The 14,173-nt window shown below is 26.9% G+C and overlaps 1 protein-coding gene across 1 annotated transcript in view; it reads left to right on the top strand.

Annotated features, from left to right (window-relative positions):
* Positions 1-13,368, top strand: part of LOC113366928 (probable G-protein coupled receptor 158) — a 156,657-nt gene extending 143,289 nt beyond the window's left edge. Inside the window, 1 exon segment of the mRNA XM_026608570.1 lies at positions 13,185-13,368. Within this exon segment, the coding sequence (XP_026464355.1) occupies positions 13,185-13,358 (174 nt within the window). The 3' untranslated portion in view covers positions 13,359-13,368.
* Positions 13,369-14,173: the final 805 nt, after the last annotated feature.

Below are 14,173 nucleotides of genomic sequence, written 5' to 3'. Positions count from 1 at the left end.
CTTTTTCACTCATTTCGAACATGACAAAAGATCCATATCTTTCAATTTTCCGAGCAATTTCTCTAGAATTAAATAGACCGATTATGTATCCTTTTTTATTCAATAATCAAATAAGTAATAGTTGAAATATTGGTCGAAAATGACGATCATGTGAACAAAAATTTGTACAAAGCTCAATAAAATATAATAATAATTTAACAATAATTTCCAATAGATTCTAACATGAGAAGGCCCTACAGCAACTTTATATATTTATAAATTACTTAAAAACTAGTGGGACGCATGGCATTGTGCCTTAAGGCAAATTGCTGGAACTTCCCGTACCAAAAATTTTTTTTAAAAGATTAACATTTTTGAAAAAAATTTACCCTGAAAAATTAGATTTTTGAGAAACTATAAATTTTTGACAAAAATTTACTTAAAAAAAAAAAGACTTTTTTTAAAAAAAAGAAAAGTGTATTTTGACATATTTTGAAAATTCTGAACTTTTTTTCAAAGCGATCGTACTGCTTTAACTGCATAGAAACGAAATATCGAAGCGCGTAAGCGCCGCGCCGCCGTCTTACGGATCAGCATTGGTACGGAACCCATAGGAATGTAAACAAAATTTATACTTATTGTTAAAATCTCTATAAAGTATCTGATAATTGGATGTGCATATATTTAATGATCATATTTGAACGCCAGATGGCATTTTTTTTTACTTTTTTTACTAGATCTCCAAAACCGCTAGACCTGCCTTCATGAAAATTTGACTAGTTTTTCATCTTGTTAACACTAGAGTATATTAAATTCAACCAACTCACATATACTTCTAAATGAAATAATCTAAAATAATAAAAAAAATCCTGGTATTATTTGTACTTGCTTAGCCAATAACGAAAAAAAATTCACATCGTTTTGCTGCATACTCAATTATTACATCACAAATTGTTTGTATAGTACTTCACGAAATATCATTTGACTATTAGTATTACAAAATTCTTTCAATATCAAAATATTTTTATAATTAATAATAAAATTAAAATTCTTTCTCCCATCGTCATGGTCCATTTGATATTTTACCCCAATTGTTGAACAAAACCATTCAAATTTGACAAGTGGGTTCAAGGTATACAAAAAATATAAGGCTCATCCGAACCCAGAAGGGCTTTTTATTATCCACTACATCTTCGCCGGTTTATCTTATGAATATTTCAATATTTCGTGAGTGGCATGAAATTTGGATGAAGCGACATGCTTTTGTCTTAGAAAAACCTTTTAGAATATGCGGTGGGTTCACATTCGCAGAGATTATCTTAAACAATGGGAAACGTTTGTTTTATTAAGGAAGGGTTTTAGCCTGACTCACTCAAAAGAAAAATGTCAACAAGTTGCTGTCTCTTGAATTTCGATCACTATGGAAAGAATTTGGAAAACGGACAATATCTTAGAACTTAAACGAAATCTTTGGAATGAAGGAAATTCATTATCATTTTCTTTGTTTACGTTTACAAAAATATGGTATTGCTTTTTAGGAAATTTACAAACTATTTGATAAAAAATTCTCATTTAATATAAAATGGATTCTAATCTAATACAAAATGAACACGTGTTTTTCTCCTATTTTGTTGATAATAATAAAAAACATTATTTGATCTCTCCTGAATTTTATATAATTCACATTTTTATTAATGGTTATTGAGCACTTTAAAAATAATTTAGAATTTGTTGTAATTAAATTTATAATCTTAAGAACATTAGGTGTGTCATGTAAAATTTTGTCCTTTTTTACGTGATATATTGGATTATTGATGCGAAAATTTAAATTTTGTATAGTTTATTTCTGTTGTATGCGCTTTTATTAACAATTTTATAATTGTCTGTAATATAAATTGTCAATTTTTCAACTTTGCCAATCTGTTGGAATATTTTTATTTCTAATATTTTTCTATATATTTTCTCAATTAAAATCTGCCCTTTGTTCTGTAGTTTAGTATTTCTTTTAATTCATAATTAATTCATTATAAATTTGTGTTAATGATGAGCGTTTTTTACGATTGGGCATTTGCAGATTTAGAACTTAATTTTGCAAAGAATTTCAATACCTTACTTAGTTTAGCAGAGAATTTTACATAGTTAAATGCTCACTATACTAGTCTATATATAATTTTGACTGTTTTCTTAAAATTTAAAATAAATAATAAAAAAAATTTAATTATCGTATAATCGTCAATATTAGGTAAATTAATAACCAGAGATTAATTTCGGTTTTGGAATAAACATAAACATCTTAAGTATTGCCAAAATATCGTAAAATATATTAGAAAAATATTAGTTTAATGCCCATAACTTAAATGACTTACTTTAATAAAAATATAATATTGCTTTTAGGAAATTCTACAAAATAGTTAGGTTTACTATAAAGCATTTTATTGGTTTGTAAATCTTAAAATTTAATAATTCTATGAATAATAATTCAGTACTATTCGTACGATATTTTTTGAGTCTTAATTTGAGCTCTATCGACGTTTCTTCGAAAACTACTTATCACAAACATTTTAATTCCACGATGATCAGCCGAGCTGATTTTTTAGACTATTTTGTATATTATACACTATGTTATTCAAAATTATATAATATACAAGGTATTATTCAAAAATAATGAGCATGTCAGGAAAATAGTACAAAATTTAATAATTTGCAATAGTTGCTAGAGGCCCTAAATCCTACAGCAACTTGGTATATTCTGATTTTGAAAATGTACCTGAACTTTCAAAATATTTCAAAAAAAACAGTGAAATTTAATATTAGAACGTGAAATAATTTTGATTGACGTATTAGCATATACGAGCACATATGGTGTTTTCATATTTTATTTTTTCACATTCAAAATAAATATTTAAAGAAGAAGCTTATTTTGAGTTTTCTTAAACATATGAGATATATTTTATCATATTATGATATGAAGTATGATTTTTCATTTACCAAATTGCTTTTTTGCTTTTTACCTTTCAAAATGAACCAAATCGTTTGAAAAACCTTCAGTATTTTTATGATGAACTGGCTCGTAAATATTTACACAGACTTTTAATTTCAATCATAATCGTTCTTTTCTGTGACACAAGTTATCAATTTTCTCATTATGTTTTGTAGCTCCATTTCATGCCCATAAATCAGCATACTTTTAATTAAAAACTTAATCAAGCCTGAAAATTATATAAAACGTAAAAAGATGCCAACAGAATTCACCGGAAAAGCAGAAATGAGATGATTAAATAAAGTACATTAGCATAACTTCATTGAAAAATGCAAATACGTCATACTTTTTATAAACGAATGCATGATTGCAAATAGAATGCAAATTGAGATTTTGATATGAAAGGGTTGGAGAATTGCTATCAATTTATGACGATGATAAAGAACGACACAGTTTTTTGTACATATTTGTTCGTATTTATAGCAAACATAAATTTTCCATATTTTTAATAACTTTTTTATCATTGATACTGCCTGTGAATTGAAAGGCATAAAAAATTTTACGTGCGATAGAGACTTTTTAATAAATTCGACAACATAAAGCGTGTGAATGCTATTGTAAAATCTAAATTAAAAGCGTAAAATCCATATTCGTGTTTGCAGATTTTACTACATGTGCAATATGAATGTGCTATAATATGGCATCATCAATATTAACTATCTTCTTATTATTAGCTATAAATTTGGTGATTTCGTAGTATTTATCGTCGTATAAACTTTGTTTTAGTAGGTAGAGTTATGTCCAATAAATTATTAATTTAAATCATGAATTAAATGCGTACAACATTTAAAAATTGAGCATAGTAAATAACTGGCTGAAAGTGTAGCAAAGGTTTATTGAATAATTATTTTAATAGGGAACTATGGTTTTTAAAAATCGAAGAGAGTAATTCATTATAAATATGAAAATTTCATAGCCAAAATTTAGAGATTTTTGCATTTACATAAAGTAGTAATGAGAGACATCGATAGCTAGATGGTCTTGAAAATAAATATTTAAATTTTATAAATATACTACTTATATTAGTTATGCTCATTAAATTATAAATTTAAATTATGAATCAAATATGTTATTTAAAAATTAAGCGAATAATTAATAATTTAAATTAAGTAAATAAATGGCTAAAAATGTAGCACAGTTTATTGAATAATTATTTTAATATAAAACTATAATATTTAAAAATCGAACAGAGTAAATAAGTAAAAATATAAAAATTCCACAGCCAAAATTTTGAGATTTTTGCATTTACATAAAGTAGTAATGAGAGATATCGAGAGGTCTTGGAAATAAATATTTAATTTCTACAAAAATACTAATTATATTAGTTATGTTCATAAAATTATGAATTTAAGTCTTTAATTAAATATGGCAAAATTTAGCTTGAAAATAATTGAAACAGTTTATTGAATAATTATTTTAATAGAGAACTATAATATTTAAAAATCGAACAATGTAAATAATTAGAAATATACAAATTCAACAGTCAAAATGTTGAGATTTATGCATATACATAAAGTCCTAATGAGAGATATCAATAGGTAGATGGTCTTGGAAATAAATATTAAAATTTTATAAATATACTGATTATATTAGTTATGTTCATTAAATTATTAATTTGAATTATGAATTAAATATAACATTTAAAAATTAAGTAAATATATAAGTGGCAAAGAATTGTAGCAAAGTTTATTAAATAATTATTTTAATAGTATATACATATTTTAATAATATTTATTATTATTAACATAATATTATAAACAAACTAAATAATGAACATTCAACAGCCAAAATTTAGCGATTTTTGCATTTATACATAGTCGTAATTAGAGATTTTGATAGATTAATGATCTTGAGAATAAATATTTGATTTTTATAAATATACCACTTATATTAGTTATGTTCATTAAATTATAAATTTAAAAATTAAGCATAGTAAATAATTGGTTAAAAATGTCGCAAAGTTTATTGAATAATTACTTTAATAGAGAATAAGGATATTTAAAAATCAAACATTTAGGAAAATCGGATATTTATAAATCAAGTAAATAATTTTAAATGCGAATTCAACAGCCAAAATTTCTGAATTAATCGACTGTCCGTTATTTTTTTATATTAGCCTGATTAGTATATTTGTTTTAGAAATATATTGTGTATTTATATTTCAATTATTGTTATCTTCTTGTATTACTATTTGAATTAAATGCGTACAAACGAATATTTTCGGTCTATATTACCACCAGTGGTGTAGTGCTAATATTTTTTTTGCCGGAACGCTAAAATTTAAAATCCGGTTCATAAACCGGTTCAAAAAAATTGATATATTTCGATAAGAACTCACAAATGTAATATATTGACTTTTTATATAATTGACTCTATTATACACAGCTAGTCTATACATTAAATTTTACAAGTATGAGGGAATCATTGAGTACATAATTTATATTCTTCAATGACATTAATCATATTTATTCTGGTATTATTTGTATTCATTAATATCTACAGGTATTTGTTATGATATAAAAGTACTCAAAGTAACCAAGATTTATTACAATACTTTATAAGACTTAACCTAATAATATGATAGATAACCTATTACCTATCATACTATATTATATTATTGTATATCATCGATAGATATCTATTATCTATCATACCGTGTGAGATACCTATACCGTTATTAACTTATTATATACCTACAGAGCTTTTACTTCTTATAAATACTACTGTCTAATTTATATATTTACCTATATTATATAGGTTTACCTTACGCCCTATGTATTATCTCTACTTATTATATATATTATCTATTGTCTATACCGGGAATTGAACCCGGGACCTCCGCGTGGAGGTCGCGCACCTTAACCACTACCCTATCGGGTACCCCCACCAATAATATAATATGGGACGCACTGTTGTTTCCGCGGGTCATTTTCTAATTAATTAGATAATTAATACTGAGGTGGCGCGACGACACGCGAAAAAAGACGGTTGATTGTAGCGTTACGGTGGTGTAGTGGCTAAGGTTGTCGCGTGCCACGCGGCGGACCCGGGTTCGATTCTCGGTAGGGTTAATGTAGCGTGTAAGGGAAATTATAGGTAATAGGATATATAGTAGATATAGGTTATGTGTATTCGGTATACAATGTAGGGATTTGAGAGTATATAACGAAATATAGCGTATGGTACAGATGTAAGGCGTGTAGTATAGAATGCAACGTATAGGCACACGTAAGGCTATAAAAATACATGAATAGGAACCTATGATGTAGATGTTAGCGTATAAGAAATGCGAATGAATGTAAGATTTAATTTATAAATATTATTTTTTCTATAAGAAGTTCATACACCTCAATTTGTTAATAATAACGTATAAAATTTACTTATTAAATCATTTTCTGTATGTAGCGATGTTTTTATATTTTTTCTTGCCGGAACGCGTTCCGGCTCGACAACACCACTGATTACCACTAGAATTTAAATTAATTAGATTTTATCTGTATATGTATGAAACTTAGACATAAATCAGCTTAAAATTATTATTAAAATCATCATAAATGAATATATAAAACTTTATTGTCATGTAAAATCAATTTCTTAACTCTATAATTTTAATAAACTAAGAAATTATAAATACATATGTATTTCTACAGCAAGTATAATCCATACGTGCCTATAATAAATTGATGGGTTCAAATTTTTATTTGTATTTGAAATTTTATATTTTTTCAAAGTGAATTGCGAATATTACAAACATTTGTAAGAATATATATTTTCAATATGAGCCACTACCTGAAATTTTTATTCTAAGCTATATATTTCTTATATAAAATTGATTGTTTTCAAACTTATGTTAATCTAATCATTATATTTGTAATATACGACTGAAATATTTTTAAAAGACTGAACAAATTTAATTGAATATGCATATTTCATGTTTTAGAGTTATAGATGTTTGCCTCCAAATTAATAATTCTAAACCATAATTTTTATCTACATTTTTAAATTATATACTAATTGTTTTGAAATTATTTTAGACTTAGTATTAGATTAGGTCTAATATAATATTATTATATTAATTGTAAAACTGAGAAGATCTCATTGGAGTTCTCCTTAGGCATCGCTCTTAAATATTGTCATTTAAGCTCATAGGAATCTTTATGTATTTCCGATTGCTAAACAGAGTTAAAAAAAAACAATTAGACTGAAGAAATCTTATTGAATACGCATATACAAAAGCAAGTAGGTTTTTGCCTCGAAATTGTTGTTTTTAATAAACCTCTAATATTATGTTCTCTTTTCCTTGCTAACATTTTAGAATGTTTTATGATAGGAACAATTTTGATGGTCACATTCTAATGACCATTGCAAATTGTCCAGAAACCCCTTCCATTCTTTACCAAAATTTAATGGTCTCTGTGCAAAAAATAAAACTAAATAATTTTGTTCATCCGTGCGGATGTATTCAACAAAACATCTTTCAATATCGTTTTATATTATTACATTATATGTCACATATTCATTCACATATTATTTCAACTTCTATCATGATCAAAATTTCTAAACTTAACGATAAATCATTATCTGGAGCAAATGAGCTCCAATATAATTTAAAAAAAAGGAGAACGTAAGAATAAAGAACTATTGATGATCTATCAATTCAACAACAAAACAATTTGGAGGCAAAAATGAAAAATCATAGCACGTGCTATGATTTTTTATTCAAAAACACAGAAGTGTATCAAAAATATTGATGACTAATAAAATCATCGTTGATCCACAAAGTATTGAATTTCAATCAAATTTGCCTAATTATCAAAATCAAAGTATATCAAAATAATAATAAAGCGTTGTAAGCACAACCGTAAAATTGTACAAAAAAAATTTTATGGAAAAGCTCTCCATTATCCATTTTTTGCAGTTTCAAATATTCTCCCTATGGGAAGTGAAATATAGGATAATTAAGTCCTATTTTGTAGGCGAACACATTCTCAGTCGGATCTTTTTTATTTTCGTCCAAGGATCCACTCACAATAAGTCATTTCAAAAGGCGCTACGCCTATTTGCTTCTCCTGACGCGCAATAACTCTCCTTTGCCCGCCCAGGCCTAGTACCCGAAATCAGAATGTCTTCCTAAATTGATGGGGCGTTTAGCCCACTGACACGATTGTTGCTAACACATTGTCGAAGGAGAACAACATATATAAGACATGTTGTGTACTTGTTACTGCACCGAAACATATAGTACTTTAAACAATTGTGCTGAATAGGAACAATTCTGAATGCGTTGTTTATGGAAATTTGATGATGATAGTGTTTTCAATGATCTTTCGTTTTTAGTATGTTAGCATTGACAACTATAGAATGATAATTACTCTTACTTCTTTATGCAGTTTGCACAATTTGTGAATTTCTGCTCACATAATAAATTTGCACTAAATTACTTGTTACTGGACCAAAACATAGTACTTCAAACAATTATACCGAATAGAAACAATTTTGAATGCGTTGTTTATGGAAATTTGATGATGTTTTCAATGATCTTTTGTTTTTAGTATTGTAACATTAGCAACTATAAAATGATAATTACTCTTAGTACTTTATGCTCGGCAGTTTATACGTTGCTAATTTTTCCAATTCTGCACAATTTGTGAGTTTTTGCTCATATAATAAGTTTGCACCTAATTTCACGTATCTATAATTTCATATAATTAATAATATTATTATTAGCATCTACAAGTTAATTGTGACAATACTATCATAAATAAATTTTCAATAATTACTGGATAAAAACAATTCTGAACGCTCTTCTGATAAATAAATTTGACGTTTGTATTAATAGAAGTATCGTCATAGATATTTTACATTTTTTCCACTGTTATAATACTAAATATGGAGTATCTAATTTTATGAGCACATCATGTTATTTAGTTTAAATATTTTTAAAGAAATTGCATTCTTTCCTATTTTTTTAATTTTTCATCGTACATTAAGGTTACATTTTGTTTACAATAAATATTTTTTATTAAATTTATATTATTGAAACCCATGGTTTCTCAATATTCGGAAGACCTTAAACGTTTATGATTATAGACATTTCATACTTATTGCGATAATAATTGTATAAATATTTTCACACTTATAATTTACTTAATTTGAAATGATTTTTGATCACGAGTAAGCATAACTGTTTAGAAATTACAATTATAAAATAGAATACATTTTTTTCATAATTTATAAACTTTCGTGTATATCGAAATTATGCGTTAGATTCCATGTATTTTTTCTGAATATAAATATTTTCCAAATTGTTGGAGCTGTTTCACTTTATTTAAAACCACGTCAGTTTCTTTGTCATCCTTTATTTTGAAAACCATAAAAAATACTTTGTATATCTCATACTATAAATAAATGTCTAGACATAGGTATCTGAAAGCTTGGGTTTCAAATTCCACATATTTATTTATATACCATTGTCAATTCAAAATATAATGAAAGCAGTTCATGGCTTTATAATTTCTATCATTTTAAACGGATTGCATATTTTCACTATAAATTTCTCATCTGAGAAATAATTTTATCATGTATTATTTAAGCATAAGTTAACACGTGCAAATGCAACATTTTTTTAAACATTCTTTATTTTTACAATGATGAAAAATGCTTAATATATCTCACAAACAGCTTGCGGATACAAATTTTTGTCGACGGTTTCGAGAACACTGATCAACCGATTTGAATAATTCACAAAACATTCGATTCGTATTGATGAGACGTGGTGATTAGTTTTTGCAAAGACAGGTCGTCTTTTGAATATACGGGGTAAAAAAAATACCGTTTAAATTTTTGTAGAACCAGGTCCAGCGCTTTCAGAGATCGAATAAAAAAAAAAGAAAAAAATGCCATGTGGTGGTCAAAAATGATCATTAGATATATACACATCAAATTATCAGATATTTTATAGAGATTTTAACAAGTATAAATTTTGTTTACATTTCTATGGGCCTGCGATGCGGCGCTTACTTGCTTCGATATTTTTTTCTATTAAAACAGCCACGCAGCACAGTTGCTTTAAAAAATAGTTGAAATTTTCAGAAAAATTCTAATTTTTTAAAATTAGTATGACATAGATTGGTTACTAGATTACTCTGCCATGCAATAATTAATTTAAAAATAAATAATAAATTTAAAATACTTTCTGCTGTGTCAGCATTATACCAGTTTTCAAAGCTATGCGATTTATAGTCTCACAATTTTCATATTTCTTTCAAAACTCATCATAAGTGCATTAATTTTATTTATTTTTATCGCATCCCATAAATAAAAAGCACCCTTCTTTCGGCAATAACTCATATGTTTTCTCAATATTCATTTCGACTTCGCTTGCATTTTCACACTCAGTTTGGCTTCGATTTTGTTCACGTCGACAAGTTTTATTTTCATGGAGGTGAATAAGAAGTTTGACTTTATTTTACTAGTTTTTCTACGGCTCGAACGAAAGAATATATATCTTAAATTTAAAAACTATCATAATGTTTTTCTTGACTCGCGATAGGAAAGAATTTTATGGATAGTTGGTAAAAGTTTTCGCTGGAGATTAGATTTGGCTGAGCTGGCAACAAATATTTTGTTAATGACGATTGGATTTTTTTTTACTTATGAGGGCATTGGCCAAAATTGTGCTCAAGGGCTTAATTTAGCTTTAGTATATTTAATATAATAATATTTTATATTTTTAATTACCATTTTTTATTGCTTGCACCTTTGCCAGGCTAAGGTTTTCTTGATCCTTTTTGTCTCAGTCACATGTAAGCTATTATAGAGGTTATATAGAAGCATATGTTAAATCTAACTTGAAATTAACAATACATTTTATAAAATAAATGAAAAATGTAAAGTTAAAAACTATATTGAAGTCTCGTAAACTAAACAACAGTGCTCACAACCAAAAAAAAACAATGTTAAATTTATTTTAAATTCATTCTAATTTTAGTAGATTATTTTATAAACAAAATATAAAATATGTCTTTTGTTATTATCGATCTTTGTTTTTCTAGAGTTTGTAGCAAAAACCATATTGATAATTTCATGATTACATACGTATTAATGTGCTATGTATATATTTTATCTATGTGTATATGTATATATTAGTATAAGTTTAATATTATATAATAGTTTAATTGTTTTAAATTTTTTTTAAATTATATATTATATTCCAATAAGCTTAAAACACAATTTTAACGATTGCACAGCTTGTGACAACATTTATTATTTTTACAGTCTACATGCAAGTAAATTTTTCCATTAAATACGAATATAATAGAATTAGTGTATTTCTATCAAATAGGAATGCATATAAAACACGCGTTATGTTATTTTTTACAAATATAAATTAAATTACTATTTTTAATCTTTTCTAGCGTTTGATATTTCAAGATTTATGAGTCGTAAACAAAATATCTATACAAAATGTGAAGACATTCAATTAAATTGATATAAATAATAAATATTGCTCAAATATTTTTTTAAAATTCTGATTCCAATACGTTTTTATAAGTATTATAAATTATTTCATCAAAATTAAATAAGTAAAATTCATGATTTTTTGTAAAATATTCCTTGAATAGATTGTTACATGACAAAACACGTAGGTATTCATGTAGTTTTTGATAGTGGCCAAATTCTGGGATAAAAAGCTATATTATGTTACTGGTCTCCGATAGAAATATAACATGTCTCAAATAAGTATATATTGAAGAATAGCCATTCTCGGTGCAACTTCTTTATTCTGATAAATCAAGTTTTTTTTGTTTTTTTATCAATGTGTTAATTTGTTAAACCTATAATTATGGTGATTCTAGGAGCATTTGATTAAATTTTGGATACGTGTCCACTAGTAGCGCTAATTAGGCACCAAGCCGTTAATATATTTTTATCATTATCAATAAAAATGTGTTGAAAATTTTAAAATTTTGCTTTTGCTCAAATAAACTAAAAATTTCAATAAAAACCAGAAATACCAATACTTTAACTAATAGTGATAAATCTTGAAGCCAAAGTCATCTATACGTTACATGTCGTCTATGGACGACATCCGTACAAACAGCACGTCATACGAATGTCGTCTATGGAAGACACTGGGATACACAAGTAGTCGAGCGGATGTCGTCCATGGAAGACACTGGTATACACAAATAGTCGAGTAGATGTCGTCCATGGACGACATTTGTAGCGAAAGGGTTAAATAACGGGTCAAAAACTCAAATATCAAGATTACATTAGTTCTACTTTGCGTATGGGATATAATTATATCTCATGTACATATTCATTTTATTTTTACTTAACTTATATTTTCTACTTTGAACAGTAGCAAATAAGTTTTACTTCAATCGCGTGTAAACTAGGGTTTGTCACTTAGGGTTTGAAATTATGGAATTCGAAAACCGTTTTTTAGTAGAAAATTAGGTTTTCACAGCATAAATGAAAAATGACAAATATAGCCAAATATAAAAGATTGATGCAAGCGTTTTGATTCTTGGAAACTTATCGGTTCAATAGCATTCAGAATCTTATCAGTCTGCTATGGTTTCCAGAAAGGGTTTTAGATTTTTATACCAGTGTATATATTAGTTTAAATCAGTGTGACTTTTTCTTGAAGAAGTAACTTCCTCTCTACACAAAGTTAAAAATAAGAGTTTTTAGCCCTAGAAGCCACAAATAAAAGAACAACAACTTACAATTATTATATCAGACTTTAAAAACATTGCGTATGTTATTTTTAAGGGTTTACGTTATATTCATGAAGACAAATAATTACTGAGAATTGCTACTATTATTACATTTATAATAGAATTTTGATCGACATAGTGTGATCTAGGCTCGGGTTAAGATGTGTATTCGAGAAGAGGCCTATATATTTATAAAATTTGGTAAAAAGCTTGGATTTGGCAACATTTAAGGAAAAATTCTAATAGCTTTTTGGCACTTGTTTTAAGAGCCAAAGCAATAAACATATGAAAGTTTAACATCACTAATTTCAACGTCATGAAAGTCAAGAGCACTTTACAGGATTTATAATTAATTTTGTCACAAAGCTGTGTATAGTATCTAATAAAACATGAGTATATTTTTTATTTTGGAAATTTTTCACAAATAAATTTGTGTCCAGGCGAAACAGCGCGCCAACAAATCAGAACAAGAAGGAACGAAAACGAAATCGTCTCGAACTCCCGAAGACTCTGTTTGCAGTATGGACGGAGCGTCAGGCGCCGTAAGCGACCTCTACGGGGACACTTCTACGGCCACTGGGCCGAGCGACTGTAAATATACAACGCACCATTAGCGAAATTCATAGACCCTACCTATTAAATTTTATAATTTGGTATAAGCTAGAAGTAAATTGTATCAATCATAAAAAAATCTGCACTTACGGACATCTAGAAACTATACAAAAGGTGCCTCAGAACTTAACGTCATGGCGAAACTGGATGATAGTATTGACCTTAACTGTCCTGAAAATATGTAAAAAAAATAATTATCTCACATTGTGTAGAAAGTATGAGCTTTTAAGTCCAATCTAGAGCTTTGAAAATTATGATCTTCATTCAGTTATTGTGTTTAATTTTTACTAATTTTGTTCATTTAAACTTTGGAAATGTAGATATGAATAATTTCTAGTACCGCAATAAAAGCAATAACACAATTGCCCAAAGTTTTCAAGGATTAAGACTTTGTTGAACTATATATTTAATTTTTTTTAAATCGTTTGCGTTTTAGAGGTCCTTCTTACAAAAATGTACTAAAGCGCGTTTTTATCAAAAGTTTAATTTGTAAAAACAAGTTTTATCAAAAAATTTAATTTGTAAAATGGTAACATACTTGAAAATTTTGTTATTGAAAAATGTTGGATAAAAAATAAAAATTGAAAAATGACATGATTTTAATGACGTTATTTTGAAAAAATGAAATTACACCATTGAGAGGGATGTCATTCCCCCGGAAAATGGCAAAGAAGTCTAAATTATTTTTACTTTTGAACTTGAGAGTAAGATAAACCTAATTTCAAAATTTCATACGAATTGGAGCACAGTAAAAAAAATCAGACCCAAAACGCTCTATTGGTTTGAGTAAATATTCCGTATCCGATGGCAAAAATAT

This window comes from Ctenocephalides felis, unplaced genomic scaffold, assembly GCF_003426905.1.
Source record: "Ctenocephalides felis isolate EL2017-DRISC unplaced genomic scaffold, ASM342690v1 CF-g0.4_SCAFFOLD_01170, whole genome shotgun sequence".
In the NCBI taxonomy this organism is placed as follows: Eukaryota; Metazoa; Arthropoda; class Insecta; order Siphonaptera; family Pulicidae; genus Ctenocephalides; species Ctenocephalides felis.
Note: the sequence above shows the minus strand (reverse complement) of the source record. Positions and strands in the feature narration are given on the sequence as shown.